This window comes from Erpetoichthys calabaricus, chromosome 4, assembly GCF_900747795.2.
Source record: "Erpetoichthys calabaricus chromosome 4, fErpCal1.3, whole genome shotgun sequence".
In the NCBI taxonomy this organism is placed as follows: Eukaryota; Metazoa; Chordata; class Cladistia; order Polypteriformes; family Polypteridae; genus Erpetoichthys; species Erpetoichthys calabaricus.
The window spans coordinates 30555230-30574809 of record NC_041397.2 but is presented as its reverse complement, the minus strand read 5'-3'; the positions used below and the strand labels follow the sequence as shown (position 1 = coordinate 30574809).

The 19580-nt window shown below is 34.2% G+C and overlaps 1 protein-coding gene across 26 annotated transcripts in view; it reads left to right on the top strand.

The window, feature by feature from the left end:
* The window catches only part of nbeaa (neurobeachin a), a 925612-nt gene that overhangs the window by 849875 nt on the left and 56157 nt on the right, over positions 1–19580 (top strand). For 11 of the 26 annotated variants that reach the window (XM_051927342.1, XM_051927341.1, XM_051927351.1 and 8 more), the window contains 5 exons: positions 3192–3281; positions 7570–7762; positions 11169–11240; positions 13844–13999; positions 18091–18261. In XM_051927342.1, the coding sequence (XP_051783302.1) occupies positions 3192–3281; positions 7570–7762; positions 11169–11240; positions 13844–13999; positions 18091–18261 (682 nt within the window). Of the gene's footprint in view, positions 1–2803; positions 2867–3191; positions 3282–7569; positions 7763–11168; positions 11241–13843; positions 14000–18090; positions 18262–19580 lie in introns of all 26 variants that reach the window. The other 15 variants (XM_051927337.1, XM_051927335.1, XM_051927339.1 and 12 more) reach the window with 3 other exon arrangements.

Below are 19580 nucleotides of genomic sequence, written 5' to 3'. Positions count from 1 at the left end.
TCGTCATACTCGGATAGTATTTGTACAGGCTTGGAAATGTGAAACTGTGCTGAAAATTTGTCATGGAGTATCGTAATTTGTCATCCAATCAAGGCAGTGTAATCGAGTAACTGCAGTTATTGAATTTGACATCCCCCTCCAACTGTAAGTCATGTAATGCACCCTCTGATTAATTGAGATTGTTTAGCTCAGTCAGCATTGTAAGAAAAATGGATCCTTCTTAAATTTCTATCAGCTACACATGCTGCAGATCTAGTGGCCATTCACCAAAGATAATTGTGAAACGTAAATGTCACCTAAATGCACTAAGACAAAATAAAATAAGTTAAGCAACTTTTACAGGCCTCAAACCAGATTAGAAAGCAACACATGATAAATCGACTAAAACACTGACTGAGCCAAAATATTTAATTACAGAACATAACCTAATGTGGAGTTCTGTTTTGTTTAACCAAACTGTGTCTTTTTAACCAAAATTCACTTGCAAATATGAAAATGTTTACCTTTTGATGAAACGCCTCAAGATGCTAACCAGAGCTGGAGTTTGAGCATCATCATTTAGAAATGCATAACTTCTTGTTTTGGCCACATAATCAACATGGGGTACATATGCACATGTGAAGATGTGATCTCCAACTCTTTCAAGTGAAATGCACTTAAGTTTCTATTGACAGAACCTTAGGCTGGTGAATAAGCAAAATATATAATGCATTGTCAAACCCCATGCTGGTGCAGTGGGTCCTGGGTTGCTCCTGGTGCACGACAATGCCCAGCCTCATGTAGCGAGAGTATGCAGGCAGTTCCTGGAGGATGAAGGAATTGATACCATTGACTGGCCCCCATGCTCACCTGACCTCAATCCAATAGAACACCTCTGGGACATTATGTTTCGGTCCATTCGACGCCGCCATGTTGCATCTCAGACTGTGCAGGAGCTCAGTGATGCCCTGGTTCAGATTTGGGAGGAGACCCCACCTCCCAGGACACCATCCATCATCTCAGTAGGCTCGTGCACCAACGCTGTCAGGCATGCATACAAGCACGTGGGGGCCATGCAAACTAGTGAGTATGATTTGGAGTTGCTGCAATTAAATTTCGGCAAAATGGACTAGCCTGCCGCATCATTTGAATTCAGCCCTCTGTAAGTTGATCATTTTAATTTCCATCAAACAATGTGGCATCCTTTCGTTCCTAACACAGTCCATATCAGTAGAGATATCCAGCAGGATCTTTTTTCCCATTGGGATTTTATGTGTTTGGAAAGTGTTCCTTTAATTTTTTTGAGCAGTTTATTTCATGTTGAAAGAGCTTAGGATTTGAGTACTGTGAAGCAGAAGTGTAAGTGCCTTTTGGTGTCTTACCCTGTCCTTTGCACTGAGGGTGACATTTGGACATTTATCTCAGCATCTTTAAAGGGCAACTGAGTACCACTTAGAAGCAAGACACTTGCCACACTCTCATACCCTATCATATGATATGATTTCCTTGTCCTTCCATCATGCACGTCAATAAAGTCCTTATTTACCATAGCTTTAAAAGAAAATTAAGGGGCATTTTTCTATTTTGTATTTAATTTGTTTAAAAGCAGAGTTGGCATAACTTGTATAATTATTTATGAGATGAGGGAAAGTTATTTGAAGGTGAGATGCATCTGCTCATTCTTACTATTAGTTTGTTTTTAATCTCACAAAAGAGAAGGTTAGAGTGCAAATGCTTATAACTAAAGTGAAAATCAACTTGTACTGGGCTGTCTTGACTATAATTTGTATAAGGTCCTGCTTTGTTTCTAACTGGCTGCTGTGGAGATCCTGAAGTACAAGTCTAATGTAGACTATCATGTCAAATGAATATTTACTCTGCAGTGCTGATGATATCTTTTTATAGTTGTTGTTCATTTTAGCAGCCATTTCTGTTGTTATTTTTACATTGTTCTCTTCTTGTGAGTACAAATTCAGAGTGTTGTAACAAGTTTGCAATTTTCATACAGTTGCAAAACTTTAAAATTTGCAATATGCACCTCATAGTAGACAATACAAACTTACTGACACAAGTCAGTCCGACAGTATGTGTTCGTCAATATTAATGCTGCAATATTTTTATTGAGATTTATTCTTGAAAGTTACGCTTTTTTAAAAATAGCTTTAACCAGTTTGAATAAACAAGTATGATTAACACCATCAAGTAATGTTTTGATTATTGACATGTTAATGAAAATGTTTATATATTTCCGTCTTCTATGTTTCTTGAAAACATTTATTCATGCTGTGTACAACTCAATTTCATATTACAAAAAATATATCTTTCAAAGCAAATAACAAAGATGCCAAAAAAGATGCCCACATAGTAACAACCAGAAGGTACAATGTGTGATTTAACAGAACCATCAACCAGGAACACAGGAGAACAGAGCAGAGAAATAAGGGGGCACTTTTATTATTCTGTCTTCACCTTTTGGTAGAGAACATTTTTGATTTTTTGCTAGTGGATTTTTAAAAAAAATTTCACAGTAAAACTCTATTAAAATTGATGTACAGTATAATTAATAATTGGCATAACAGATATATTCACAATCATAATATTAAGTGCTGTACAGTAATATTTATGCCTGGATTGTTCTTTCAATAGGTAATTTAGTAGTTTTTAATTTTTTAAAATGTTTTTTATATTTGTATTTAAACATATTTTGCATTTCAATATGCTGAAGAACATTTCTCTTCATTTCCAGAATGGATTATTTTGAATTAAATGTTTGTTGGGATATTATCGTTGTACTCATTATTTGTGCTTTTCTTCTCATTCAAAGATACCTGAGCCTTATTTTATTAGAGATCCTCACAATTTCCTCCTTACTGCAGACTTTATAAAGGTACTGGTGTGCAATAAATCCTAGAGAAGATTCAAAATGTGAAGATCTAACTGCATGTCACTGCAGGTTAACATTTCCACTCATAACCCTTACAACTGGAAATGGAAATGGTTAACTGAAGCATGTTAATAGGAAAGGCTTGTCTTTTCAATACTAACACTTGGATGAGCCTGCTACCAGAGAGTGGAGTACCCTGTGAATTTTTAGTACATTTTTCCCCCTCTAAGTCACGGCTGAGTTAGGATTTGCTTGCATTGTCAAGTAACGCATTGACCCATCACTTTGATGCATATTGATTGTGACACCATCTCTTCTTTCCCTGCAGGCAATGGAGGCACAAATACAGAATTTTGGACAGACGCCATCTCAGTTGCTTATTGAGCCACATCCACCTCGGAGCTCTGCCATGCACCTGGTGAGCAACAATGTGTTTTGTGGGTATATATATATATATATATATATATATATATATATATATATATATATATATATATATATATATATATATATATATATATATATATATATAAATTTTTATATAGTTTATTTTATAAAATGATTGTAAGTTAAAGATTGAAAGCATAATAGTAGAAGCAGAGTGGAGCAAAAAAATGGTTGTATGGTCAGCAACATCTGACAATTGTGGAAATCACCATTGGGATTAATAAAGTATCTATCTATCTATCTATCTAAAACAGTATAACACAGCTGTATTCTGTCATTCTGTTTGGTCAGGTTTCACTTCAGTTCTATATGTTAAACCTACTTTTCTTCAGATACTGCATTGCACTGAAAATGTTTTATGTCACTAACATTAAAATGATGTAGCATTTTAAATTTGCCATCTCTATCATACTTAAAACGTTCAACCATTCTACCCAATCAGTCAAGTAGCAATTATTTTATATAAGACCATTAGCATCATGCACAATTACCAACTTTTTACAATGTGGAATGTCAAATAGTAAATTTTCATATTTTAGTATTTTCCCTGTGGTGGTGCTGAGGTGTCACTCTCGGTACTCGGGTTCCAATCCAGGTGGTTCGTTGTGATAGCGTATTGCCACACTCATCACCACATGCTCCCAAACCCCCAAAAGTGCTTAAATACCATACATTATTTCAATTTCATCACAAAAATACCTACTTATCATCGTACAGCCCTGGTCTTTTCAGACTTCTGTTATAAAAAATAAAATCTGTTACTGAAAAGGTTTCATTATATTAGCCATCTGCAGTATAAATGTGAAACTTACTTTTTGGCAGAGATATTTTTTAATATATTTAAACTAAAGCTTTATATACTTCAGTGGTAAGTACTTGCTTGGCTGGATTGCCTGTCAGGAGTTTATATGTTCTGCTTCCATCTGCATGGGTTTTTCACAGACAACTCAGTTTTCCAGTTACATTTCAAACAAGGGAATGTTAGGATGATAGGTGACTTTAACCTGGCTTTGCATAATAATCATTCCAACCAGTGGATTGTCACCAAATCCATGTTTGGTTCTTATGTTGTGTCTGGTGCAATGAGATAGCCTCCATGTACATCAGATTCAGAACAAAGGTTATTTATTATAGTTGAATCAGAGAATATTATAATACATTAAAGTATACTTCAGAATGTCCATTTTTACACAGAGTTTTGAATTGTTCCACACCTTCATTTCCCAGACACGTAACCATGACTTTTTTGCATCAGATATCATTCACAAAGCTAAATATAGTTTCTTCTGTCACCTTCTGTTGAAACATACATCTTTAATTCTGCCTTAATCAAAATGAAACTACAGCTGGTTCATGAAGAGAAGACACATTTGTGTTTGAAGCTGCATTAGGTTGTGTGTTGACTTCAGTATCTACAGTATATGTTGTTTCCAAAATAGAGCCTTCGTCTGCTCAAGCAGATTACGTATACAGCCTTTTTATCGCCATCCATCCATCCATTATCCAACCCGCTATATACTACCTACAGGGTCATGGAGTTCTGCTGGAGCCAATCCCAGACAACACAGGGCGCAAGGCAGGAAACAAACCCCGGGCAGGGTGCCAGCCCACCGCAGGACACACACACACACACACACACACACACACACACACCCACACCCACACACCAAGTACCCACTAGGGACAATTTAGAATCGCCAATGCACCTAACCTGCATGTTACACTAAATTCTATTATAGATACTACATTGACACATTCCTTTTGTAAACATTGTGACAAGCAAAATGCAGAAATATATTTTTGAGTACATGCACTTAAGTGCAAAAATATAACAACAAAAAGCACATCCTGCATGTTAGGGGATAATTAAAATTTTGATTGAATAAAATATCAGAAAACACTGCAGTTTTCCAGTAAAGAAATTACATACTATTAAGCCAAAGATTAAAAAATCAGTTGGTAACACTTTAGTTTAGATACTACCTAGAATGCATCAATTAGTCACATACGGTAACAAGCCATTAACAAAGGCTATTGATAAAGTCATTATTTATCTCAGTGCAACGTGACCTACTAACAGAACTTCTCTTTGTTATAGTCTGAGGTGGCTTAAGTGGGTCATAAAATGTCTCTCAATTTTGTACACTTCAGTGTGAGGCTTATTTAATGCTTAATAAGACCAAATGAGCCAAAATAATTTTACCAGCACATCACAAGCTCACAGTATGCCACAGTGCGTATAGATAAATAAACTGGCCACTTTACTGGTGCTTTGTAATTGTTACTAAGACCAGAAGAAGCTTTTGTTAAGAGCTTATTACATTGTATTACATTCTGGATTAAAGTGTAATCAATGAGTTTTATCATCACCAATGCAAGAGTCCAAGTTTAAAAAAGTGTAAAATGTTATATAAGTGTGAAGCAATTGAGTGTCATACATTACATAAAAACTTAACAGTTGAGTGGCTCACAAAACCTGAAAAGTGAGTTGTCTTGTAATAGTGCAAGCTAAAAAAATGCAGCAGCTTTACTGTGTTTTTTCTGCCCTTATCGGCCAAAATACATGTCATGTAATCAGCACTGTCACAGTTCAGGGCTGCACTAAATTTGTGTTTTATCTAAAGATGTATAGCCCACCATGTATTACACATCTAAACTTCCTGCTCATTTACATTTACATCTGTGAAGAATCTCATATGAATATTGTTCACAACTAAATCACTAGTGTTAAATTAACACTTAAATTGTACATATAAACCACATATTGCACCTTTTACATATACACTATGAAGGGGTTCTCTGACACTATAATTTAGCTATGTATTTTATCTGTATAATTTAATAAATATTGATTGACATCATAAATGAAACATAGTTGTACCAAGAAAATCTTACAATACACTTTGTCATAAAGAGGTCATTTCAACTAAATATCACCTGCTAGGGTGAAAACTTTGACCTGCTGATCCTAGAGTTATTCTGCTAAATTCCTGTTTTATTCTTAACAAAACAGCCTGCAGCTTTACTGCCTTGAAGTCAGATGCTGACTAATCTTTTAGCTGAGTAAACCCAAGCCTGGAAAAGTTGGACGCAAGACCTCTAATAAATGCCAGACACAGAACTGTGAGCAGTGGTACCAGTTATTTGGCAGTGTATTTTTGTTTTGTTTTTTTTGTTGGTACTGTTTTGTATCTCTGCTTGACACGTTTAAGATTACTGTTTGACAATTTGGAAATAAACAATGGAATCTGATATATGAAGTGCTAAGGTAAATGTGCCTGGAAAATAATTTCAATGACCTCTATACAATATTAGTGAAGTACTCTCTCCAGAATTTTTTTTTTCTGCATCGCTGTGTTCCAGGCTTAATAATAATAATGTTAATTACAATTCCTAAAAGGGATAAATAAATATAGACTTTTGTGTAGGTTCTGAAACATACAACTATAAGTATTTGCCTGAAATTATAACCTTCACATGAAACATAGGTCATTAAAGGCTGCTTTATTTTTGTTCCTTTTTATATTAAAAACTGTTCATCTATTTCTCAAAACATGCTTTGTCCAGAGGAGCTGGAATTGATCGGGTCTGGAACCATGTTTAAATGGGATGTTAATCCATTAAAAAAAACAAAAATAAAAAAAACTGCATCAAGTGGCTTGTTGTTTTCCACTTAAGTAAAGAAGAAAGAATGTCAGATGATGCAGCAGAGTGTTTTTTTGTACACAAGATCAAGTCTTCAAAGCCGCTGTTTTGTAATACATGTCTTGGAGGAATAACATTTTGGTCATTTCATTTAGTCCAATGATTTGCAGAATCAAGGAGTGCTCTCACAGTACAGTTACTTGTATTATTCCTGAGGTGCATAATGAATTTTGTATATATTTTAAATATTTCATTTTATGTTTGTTCAACTATTCTTGCACATTGCGTGACAGTTTATTTCTATTCACTTGTGATTAATCAAACCCTACTCACACTTCCTGACTTCACCTTCTGCCAGTCCAACCCCTGTTGCACCTTCTTCAGCCTGTAAGTGCCGTCCCATTGTGCCTCGGGATCATCATTGCCTGTCTTTATGGCAGACATGAATCATTCCACAGCTGTTAGACTGTAGCTGACCTGCCTCTGTTCACATGTGGCCCTCCTTTTGTATGCACCTTGGTTTTACCTTGGTCCTCCACACTAATCACCTTTTCCATTCTGTCTTCCTTGTCTTTTCCTCTTCTCCCCCTCCCCTTCTCTCTTCTACTCAACAGTGTTTCCTTCCACAGAGTCCCCTCATGTTTAAGGATCAGATGCAGCAGGATGTTATCATGGTGCTCAAATTCCCATCCAACTCTCCTGTTACACATGTGGCAGCAAACACACTACCCCACCTCACCATCCCAGCTGTGGTAACAGTTACATGCAGTAGACTCTTTGCTGTCAATCGCTGGCACAACACAGTAGGTAGGTGGCATTGATCGAAGTTGAATGCTGATGTGTTTCAGTGGTCTATGCATTCTTTTGATCTTCTTTGTTCCTCACTGTCTGGCATTTGTAAATTTTACCATTTCCTGTGGTAGACAGTGTTACTCAAAATGAAAATAACAGCTTGCTTGCCACAATCACAAAAGCAGCTGCTCTTACATTCTTTTCATACTCGGAAATTGTTTATTCCCAGTAACTTACATTTTTGTAGGCCACATCCTTGATTTTTATGTTTTAAATTAGGTTAAAACTTATTGCAGCCTAAATGTTTCATTTGCTTTTTATGACAATGAAAACAGTTATTGAAGTGTTATAATGAATAAGTATGCAAGTATAATTCACAAGCATAATGAATTTTCAGGTTGTGCTTTGAAAAATATTTATTGTCTTTATTGGTTTAACAAGATGTCCTTTTGCAAGGAACATTGTTTTCTGTGATTTTGCAGATATGTCATTTAATCATCTTCAGTGTTAGTGAAGTCCACATTTAAAGAAAGAAAAGACTGAAGCCTACAATAAAAAAAATTTATTTCAATAGCACATAATTGCAGCTCCTGTTAAAACAACCCTGGAACGCCCATGGGTTAAGAGATGTGCTAAAAGTCCTTAAAAGAGAATAAAATGTCCAATAAAACCTTTCACAGTATCAACCTTCACTTAACTCCGTTCATCCACTTTAGTGGTGGCCTTCAGCCACAGCAAACTTCTTTAGATATAATCTTTAAGTACTGGCAGTTGGCCAGTTACCATATGAATTTTATTTTTGAAATTGTTCAGATTTGCATGAAAATGAAATATAAAGTATTTATTGTTGCTCCAATCAAATTGATGATTGAATACTTTTGATGCATACAATTTAAAGGCTATCCTTTGCTACTACCTCCAGAGGGTCCAGAGTGCATCCTAAAACTGCACTTGCTCTTTAAATTTATTGCAGAATAGGGGACACAGAGGTCCCTTGATAAAGATGTGAACCAATAACAAGTCCATGAAGGTAGAAGTGTAGGGGGGCCTCCAAGTAATAATTCAGTTTTTTTTTTGTATAACATTCTTCTCAGATTATAGGCACAAATAAATATCTATAGTGCACAAACAAGTTATTAAACCATACAACATTTACTGTATATTCTTAAACACACCAAAACAGAACTATTCTCAATGGTTAACATAAACAAATCATAATAATGCTAAGTCCATTAAAATTATACTTGAGATATGGTCAGTTGACAAACTAGAAAATGAAAACAAAAAAACTCCTGAAGAAAACCAATCCTTGGAGACTCCAAGGTTGTTTGTAACAGAAAACATTCCGAAGACCTGGGCCAACTAGCTTCCCTTCCCCTTCTACACATAGTACAATATTATAAATACACTAGGGGGTTCGCCCACCCGGCCTGCACTATGCGCCATCCACTTCACGTCTCTGCCGCTTGCATTGTGAAGTGGGGGACTGAACGCACCCCAAGGAGACGCGGTCGCTCCTCCAAAATGGTAATACAATGGGAAACAGTTTTTTTTTTTACCTCCTCTTTGCTCAATCAGCTGCTGCTGCTGTGTGGCATTTCGAACATTTAAAACCCTGTACAGCAGCTGTCCTACTCTTTGTCTTTTATTTCCGGCCGTGGGCATGGTTAAATCTCTTGGCAGAAAGTTTTGTCTCACGGGACGTGAGTTCTTGATATTTTTTAGTTTATAATTTAAAAAAGAAATAAGAATCTGAAAATCTAATATCACATTAAAGTTCAATAAATTCTGAAAAGAATGATACCAAACATATATATGTAGGTTTTAAAATAAGCCCCAATTTAAAGCATGACATAAAAACGTCACATAAAATCGTTGCACAAAATCATTGCATTTCTAGGCTTAGGATTTTATATATATATAGAGTAGATGATGTATAGGTAAATGATAAATTTAAAATTATATTAATTGCATTTTCATGCTACTCGTGCAGCTGATTTTGAAATAAATACTGTTCCAAATAACACGAACACTGCAATAGCTTTTCCCATAATTGCTGCACCTTAAAACGAGACCAAAAATGTCACTCTTTTGAGAAGTTTGGAAAAGTGATTATTTTTTATGAATAGCTCCATTGAGAGTACTTGCTTAACAGTGTTTGTAAACAAAACATGTAAGCAGATCAAAGAATTGAATGAAGAACCTGATGCTAATGCCAGCACTATCACTGTATTATACTTGGAGAATGAAGGAGCTCATGGGGCACTTCCTGTTATTAATAAACTCGATGTCTCAAATTCAGTGAGTGGTATGGAATGCAGTCTGATTATTTTCTCTGAGCCAACTGTGTATGTGCATGAATGACATATTTTATTAGTTACAGCCAGTTCCCATTGTGCATTCATGTTACATAATAGGTGACCACCTAATTTACAGTAGCTATTTTCTGTTGTTTGTGAAGAGAAAAAGAGAAAAACCCCAGATAGTTAGGGATACTTTAAACATTACCAAAGGCTTTTTAGACAAACATTTAAACCTTTTGTATTAAATACTGCATCTGATATTGTTCTGACTAGCGTTCAGTTAGATACCCCAGATTTAGCAAAGTGTTGTCATAAAATCAAGGGAAACTTTGGCAACCAGAGTTTCAGTTTTTGAAGATGTGATGCTTTGCTGGATGATAAGCCAGATGTTCGTCTACAACAAAAAAAAAGTCAAAAAACATGATATGTGGTCAAAATAAAACCAAAGAGAGACTCTAGGTACTGTACTTTAAAAGCAAATGTAGACCTATGAGTACTGTAGCCATCTTATACTTTCAGCCTTTAAGGGTTATTTTGTCCTCACATTTTGTTTTCAAGAACTACAACCTCACCTAAGGGAAAGCAAAACAACAAAAGAACCTTAATCTGTCTTCATAAACTGTTATGACCTTTCTGTGAGCGGGTTAAAGCTATTACTTTGTTACCAGTGTCACTAGCTATGAATTGAAGCGAGCAAGATAACGTATATGGAAACACCCTGCTTACAGTACAGTACATTTTGGTACAAATTTCAAATTTGGATTCAAAGAAAATTGTGAAAAGAAGAATATAAAATTAAAAGTGTATATTTGATATTGATGTCATTGTCATGGATCATTTAGGCTATAATTAAACCAAACATCTGCCCCTAAATGCAATATCTCTTAATCATGTTTGGTAAGATAATTTCTTCTGATTAATTAGAAATAAATAATGAAAAGTTTCACTAAGCCATATATTTGTTTTAATTTGTAAACTGAATTGAACACTTTTTAATTCCTTCCACTATTATAATTTATTTTCTGTTTCAATCACAGCACATGAAAATCTATAGTAGAAAACTTGATAATATTTATATCATGGAGCTTCTGTGCAATGATACGTTTTCTGTTTATTAGGCCTCAGAGGGGCCCCTGGCTATTCTCTGGAGCAGGCTCATCACTTACCCATTGAAATGGATCCATTAATTGGTGAGTCTATTACATACTTCATTAAAGATAATCCTTGAGTATTCATATTACTTCAGATTTTACTATGTAATCTTTTAAAATTAATTGCCATATACTATATATAATAGAGTCTACACTTGTGCTCAATTCCTAGCCTATGTGACATATGCAAGTTTTTGCTATGTTTATGTGGATTTCCTCCACATAGTTTTTTTGGCTATATAACTAATATGTGCATGTTAGGCTATTCAGTAATTATAAATTGGCCCTCTACTATAAATTGGATACACTACGGAGGGAGGTGTGTGTGTGCATATGTTTGCCCTGTGATGGACTGGCACCTGATGTTGTTTCCTGAATTGGGTCCACTGTCGTCAGGATAGTCTGTGGCCACACTATGAAAAGACTGAACTTTGCTGCAATCTCAGTCTCTGTTAGTCTGAATCTTCTCATCCTTCACACCAGTTATTTTAGTTTCCTTGTATAACCTAACAAAATGTACATTTTGTTGACCGATTATTCTTATTTAGCTCAGTTTGAGTGAGTGTTGGGATGTGTACTTCAACAAACTAATGTCCCTTCCAGTGATTGTTCTAGCAATGGTCAATTCCCCTACAACTCTGAAATGCACAAAGCTGGTGTCACTGACAACTCAAAACAAGATATTCTTCTTACATTACGGCATAGGCAATTCCCCGTTCGTTTAGTATATTGTATGACCATCACGAAGTCACAACGACAAATGTTTAATAATTTCGGAGTTTATTTGCCAGGTCCTGTTTTTACCCATGGCCAGCTGTACACTACATTTTCCAGAGTTACATCGAACCCCGGGTTAAACATACAGGTACTTGCGGGTTACACACAGAGGAATATTTTCACTGACAATAACGTTTATTCAACAAGTTGCGTATTCCGACAATTATTATAGATGTCGGTATACTACATTACCTGATGGCCACACTTTGCACATACTGACTTACATGTGCCCTCCATTTCCTGTTAACCTGTTCATGTTACACTTTGTATTGTAGATATTCATGCTGTTGTAAGTATCTATAACAACATCCCATACTAAATATATGACTATTGTAATATTGAGTCCTCTCACAAGTCACTACTTATTAAAATAATCTCCTTTCTCACTGTAACGTCTGATGTTCTTCTCTCCCTCATCATCATTTCATTAACACTTTTATTCTTACAAACTTTTTGCAAGCACGATTTGCTAGTATATTTATTAAACTAGCTTTGTTCACTAAAATGAGTATATACTTTTGTATTGGTGGTTTCATTGATTTGCTTTTACCATGGTACTGTGTAATATACATTGCAGTCTACATAAAAAAAATGTAACATTGCTGAAATTAATTAGATAAGTCTAGTTTAGTAAATATACAATGAAAGTAAAATTTAACATACTGTATAAGTAAACAAACCTCATTACCCAAAAACAATAAAATGATTAACATGACACCAAGCTTACAAAAGCTGTAATTATCAAAATAACCAATGAGATACTACAAATAATTTGGCAAGGTTCGACAATTGCTTTACTTATAAAATGCTTTGCTTTAAATTATAAAATGTACTTCTTTTCTTTTTTTATTAGTTTATTTTTTTTAAACATGAGGGAAATGTATTTATTTTCATGTGCAACTTATACTTTGGCTAACTACTACGCCATTTCAACTTTGATAGTTATGTCAGGTCATTATGGAAATTTGAAAGAAAATAAGTGACAATGTATGCCCTGTCTAGGGCACTTTAGACAGCTGAATAGAATATGCATGAGAAAGATAAAGGGGCATTAGCTTATAGTACAGAAATGTGCCTTAGTAACACAGGTTATCCTCCATGTGGCATAGTTTTATAATTTATCAGAGGATTTCACTAACAGTACTACTTTTTTGCGCATTAGAGATTGTGCATCAGTCCAACAGTAGCATTGCTGACATGCTCTCCTCTACTCTAATCCTAGCTTCATTCCTTTTTCTTCTTAAATATTTGGCATTCTTTCAAGCTATGCTCTAGGTCTACTTGCTTAAATGATATACCAGTATTTGGACATCAGCTGATTAGATATTTTATTTGGGGTCTCCTTTAAGTGCATATCAGACACGTAATTTTTGGTAATATTAATGTAAGTAACATGAATTAATCAGTTGAAAGATAAAAAAACAAACAAATTAAAGAGCTGTTATTAAAGAAGAGCCATTTCACCACTTGATTGAATGAATGAATATTAAATATTAATCAACATTATGTAGCTGATAGGAGTTTTGTGTTATAGCTATAGATATCATAGCCATAGATAGTTATATTACCTGCTTGTTTTCTGGATCCTAGATGAATAAACTGCAGATTCTGAACAGAGCACAATTTCAGGCTAGCACTCTTTTTTGTTCTTAGAAAAGGATTGCTTAGGAGTTTTATGTTTTCACGATCTAAAATTGTAAATTTTCTGTACACGGATGAATTAAGAATTATTTGATTTTCAGAAATATGTTATGAGTCAGCATTTGATACTAAAAGTCACATTCATTTTATGTTTGTAACTTAATATCCAGAATTAATGATAATGGGTATTTTGTGATATGCTAACTTTTATTTTTGTTTTATAGCAAACAACTCGGGTATGAACAAAAGGCAAATTACAGACTTAGTGGACCAAAGCATCCAGATCAATACACACTGCTTTGTTGTGACTGCTGATAACCGATACATACTAGTTTGTGGATTCTGGGATAAAAGCTTTAGAGTCTACTCCACTGAGACAGGTACTGCAATAACATCACTATACCATGTCACTAACTCTTTTAAAGTGTTGTTTATAATTTTATGAAATTGGATGCAAGAGGTTTCCTAGTATAAAAAATAAAAGTTTTAAATGTTTTTCATGCAAATTGAAAAGTACATGCCTTTGATTCAGCAGATGTCACTACTGAAACTGTATCATTATGCAGTATAAAACCCAAGTGTGAATGTTCTCAAAAAAGGTGTCATTGAACCAAGCTAAGGTAAAAATACTAGTTTATCTTACATGTAATGCTTATTCAAATATTTTGAATATATTTGCAAATAATTTATTTTATTGTTTGTTTTTTCATATTAAGGTGAGTAGAGTTTATGATAGTTAGCTATATTTTTTAAGATGTGAATATGCTTAATGTAATTACTGTACCTCCTAATCTCCATTTGGTGGAATCATAGGAGTAAATAAGTCAACTGAATAAAATACATATAATAGGTAAAATGTAAGTGATTTAGTGACATTACAAACTGGAGCCATGAAAACAGCAGTGGCTGAAACAGATTACCCTTTATTGTTCCCAAAGAAAAGGTCAAGTCAGGAATAAACATGGTCAAAAATAAAGGAAAATGACAATATGAGCAAATCTGCAAAGACAGACCAGAATGTAAAAATTTCAGATTTATAAACGTAAAAACCAAATCTTAGCATAGCAAAACAGACCACACACTTATGGCTCGAGGTACATGGCTAGAGAGTGCACTGAATGGTTTGTTGTTCTTTGATTAATGCAGCCTCGCTATAAAAGGTATGCCACACAGTAAAGACTGTCAAGCAACATAATTAGCTAGGAAAAGTCAGAAGCAAGCAACACTTGAGAGAAACAGCTAGAGGTGGAGTCTGGATCAATGTCTGAATAAGCCAAATTTGTCAATGACTTCCTAAGCAGAGTAAAGAAACTAATTTTATTTTGTAAAATGTTATTTATCATGCAGAAAATATTACAGAAATGAGACAACGTTACAATATCTTGTGGACCGAAAATATACTGCTTACCAAGAAAACCACAGTTGTATTCTAGATACATTTGCACAATTCCATAAAATAATGCTAAAATATTATTATGCATAGAAAGAATAACAAATACATTATTATGAATAATAGCTTCAAAGGAGCTGAGTATCATAATCAGTACTGTCATCTTTATTACTTTAATTTAAGAAAGAAATGGTACCTTTGAGTGAATTGAACAACTGTTAAACTACTATGAGACAAAATAACATAAACTCTATATACATCTCTACAGTGGCTGTTATTGTATAGATTTAATAATTCACCACAGTAGCCTCACTTTAATCAGGTATGACATTTCAGGACTTCTAAGCAGCCATTTATTAGTGAAGTTGCATTCACAATTATTGAAACTGTTTTATTAAATTTTAAGTAGCTTGTTAATAGTATATTAAATAGTTGTATTGCTAGAAGATTCATTAATTTGTTTTGCTGTACCATTACCATTGATAATAAATCTTCCATATGCATTGTTGTGAATGCCCCTGAATCTATTGGACAGTATTTGAAGAATAGGTCCTTGATGTAATGTGTGCAGGCTATTTTTGAAAAGACAGTACATTAGATATGGCAGTTGAAAAAGAACTAGTGTCAACTAATGCAGATACAATCTGTAGTGGCTCTTTGCCTTTGTGAAAGGTTTTATTGACAGTGACTCCAAAACCCATGATATAAAAATAAATTAGGCTTTTCAGAGAGACCAGCTGTTACACAATTATCATTATGGTTTGCCAAAAAATCTTCAGTGAATTAGTGAAGCAGAACTAATAATGTATACCTTTGGCTATTATGAAAATGCCGTATTTTCTTCACTTCACTAAAGCACACCAAATTATATATGATAAATAATTATTTTTTTAGTGTTAAATAATTTAATTTTTAGTAACTAAGTAAATCACTTCAAATTGGGCTTGAAAAAAACAAACTATTTCTCAGTCCACCTGCTGCAGTCTTTATCTTGCACAAAAAAATCAACTATTTATCAATTCATTTATGTACTTTTCTATGTGGGCAAGTTAGGACAAATGCAAAACTAACTAAAAAAGAATTTAAATAAACGTATTCTTCTAACATGAAATAAATATTTCAAGAGAACTTAAGAGAGATAAACTGTTATATATAAAAAGTATGGAGTTAGCTTGTTTAAGAAGTTCATGAGAGCTGCAGAGATGCTTAAACACAACACCACAGACGATGTTAGGGGGTAAATAAAAAGGATTTGAAGGTGTATAAAAAAAGTTGTAGCTTAAGACCAAAGAGTTTGAAGAGAGTTGGAGAATGGGCGGTAGGAGAGCACATTGCCAGCAAGTAAGATTAGGTTTGTTGTTTTGGCAGAATCTCCCTTTTTCCTAACAACAAAAGGAAGTGGGATCACATGAAAATAAGTGTCATTGGGTTTACCTGTAAAATGAAATCTTTCAAATCCTTCAGTGATTTGGTTACAATATGTTAAACAGGATGAAATCAATATGATAATACTGCAGTATATTCAGCACTTCTGTTGTGATGGAGCATTATAAACATATTAATAATACACAACTTTAAACATTTAAACTCATGTTAAAATTCAGGAACTTGTGATAGAATTTATATTTTTGCAATATAAATGCAGCTTTTCTGGATTCCAAGCAAGACATTAATTCAGTATGGAATGCATCCTTGACTGGAAGCTCAAAGAAGAACTAATGATAAAGGAAAAGTTCATTCCTTTTAACATATGGGCTTATACCTGCACTTACAGTACTAGTGTCAAAATGCCTAAGCTGGTTTTCTAATTGTTGTTTGCTCAAATATTGTAGTTATCTCTTGATAAGGTTTAGTTAACTACCCCCCATGGAATCAACAAACCACTGTATCCTACTCTAAATATAGATGAAGAGAGCCAATCTGATATTTCTGAGATTAATTAACTATGTACCTCTAAATCAAGTCCTATTTGAAATGTAGGAAGTACTTCATGACTTGGGCAAATGTCTTGTACTGTTTTCTGAAATGACAAATCTATTAGGTTGTACTCTAGAAAACTGCAGGTTTTCATCTTTAATGGCAATAATAAAAGCTTCATCTCATCTCTTGAGACATTAAATAAAATGAATAACGAGAACATGATGGATTCTATTGGAAAGCAGTAGGTGTTTTTTTAGGAATGACATTAAAAAGAAAAAAACACTTTAGAAATAAAACATTTAGAAATAAAAAGCTCCCATTTTATATGTTGTTAATTGCGCAATAAAACTAATCATATCAGGCGGAGTGGTGGCTCTGAAACTGGGGATCTGCACTGGCAATCGGAAGGTTGCCAGTTCGAATCCCGTAAATGCCAATAGGGACTCTGTTGGGCCCTTGAGCAAGGCCCTTAACCTGCAATTGCTGAGTGTTTTGAGTAGTGAGAAAAGCGCTATATAAATGCAAAGAATTATTATTATTATCTGTTGTCCATTTTAGGTCACTTAGAAAATCCAAGCATTAACATTGCCTTTGAAAGATTTATTCCTTATAAAATAGCATTCGCAACAAGAGAGATTATTGAATTCTGGGATAAAGACTTTAAATACAATTTAAAATGTTAAATTATGGTGCAAAAAGTTTAAAAATTGAAAAGTTATGAAGACATGCAGATAATGTATTTTAAAAATTAAAATATATCCTTCAGTATTATCAAGAATACATTTTAAACCAAAAAATCAACTGTATTTTTCTGGGGACAATGATGAATTTGCAACTAAAATCTTTTAAACCCCATTTTAAAGGCACATAAAGGGCAAATTCTTCTATCTTGTTTTTCTCATTTGATCTATGATAATCTGATAATACCAGATAAAGTGCATTAAAGAAAAATACTGAATTGGTGATCAGATGATTATATTTTACCTAAAGAGATGCAGACAATTTTCAGGTATGTAGTTATAAACTCACAATTGATCCTGTATTATGAGCTCACTGAAATGTCATACCCTAATAAACTTAAACTTAAACCAAATCATTCAGTATTATTTCACAATAAATGAAATACTCTGGTTTTTTTTTTCTTCTCCTTTTTAATTTTAGGAAAACTGACACAGATTGTTTTTGGCCACTGGGATGTCGTGACATGCCTAGCACGGTCTGAATCTTACATTGGTGGTGACTGCTATATTGTGTCTGGATCAAGAGATGCCACTCTGCTTCTGTGGTACTGGAGTGGAAGACATCATATCATTGGTGATAACCCTAATAACAGTGAGTGGAAATAAAAAAGCAAATCAATTTCATATCTTGATGCATATTAGTGTATAAGTGAAAAAATAAAAATAAATAAATAAAAAATAATAAAAACTATATAAATAGTTCAATGCAACAGTTTGTACAGAATTAGAAGCTGATTAATTTTCAACTCCCATCCACCCCCTTTTGCCACTTTCACTATTTTACAATTGAATGCATGTTTCCATCCATCCATTATCCAACCCGCTATATCCTAACTACAGGGTCACGGGGGTGTGCTGGAGCCAATCCCAGCCAACACTGGGTGCAAGACAGGAAACAAACCACTGGCAGGGCGCCAGCCCACCGCAGGGCGCGCACACACACACACACTCACCCCCACACACCAAACACACACTAGTGACAATTTAGAATGGCCAATGCACCTAACCTGCATATCTTTGGACTGTGGGAGGAAACCAGAGCACCCGGAGGAAACCCATGCAGACACGGGGAGAACATGCAAACTCTACGCAGGGAGGTGAATGCTTGTTTGTAAGTACAAATTTGTGCTTGCAATGTTGTTTTTCATTCAGTTATGTATTTTATGATAAATGCAAACCTTAAAAGTGTGTCTGCAAAGTTTGTGAATTTTCTCTTGGGATTAATAAAGTATCTATCTATCTATCTATCTATCTATCTTCATTGACCTTAATATAATGCCATTATTTTACATTTTGAAGCTTAAATTGTATTGCAATCCTTGTTCAGCATGTAAGCCTCAGAAATTACATGCAGACTGCTTGAAATAATGATGCCACTTGTAATACGTTTTTAAAAGCATTGATGTAAAGCACTCATTGTAATGAAATCATTTGCAGCAATCTTAAATTGACCATTATATAGTGTAGCTGTTATTTCATAATTTATATTGTATTAAAAGTGAATTAAGTAAAACTCTAATATACAAAGTTAACTAGAAAAAAATATAAGTAGAGTAGCCTGCACGTAGCAACATTTATACATAAAACCTATAAAGAAAACACACATGTGCAAACAGTAAAATAAATAAATAAATAAACTTTTGATAATTGGCTTATAATGTAACAAAATATTCTCATTCCTACCTTATACATTTATGGTTCATGGGGGGCCCCAAACATAAAACACTGGGAAGAAGAGAGGTTATCTCAAAAAATTGAACATGTGAAAGTATCAGGAAACATATTAACTAACCAGAGTATATATTATAAAGGCTGATGACAGTTCATGAAAAAAAACATTGGACAGTGCTCTAAAGCACCATAGTAATGCAGCCTTGTGCTGAAGGTGTTCCTTCTTTAACCCAAGGTATC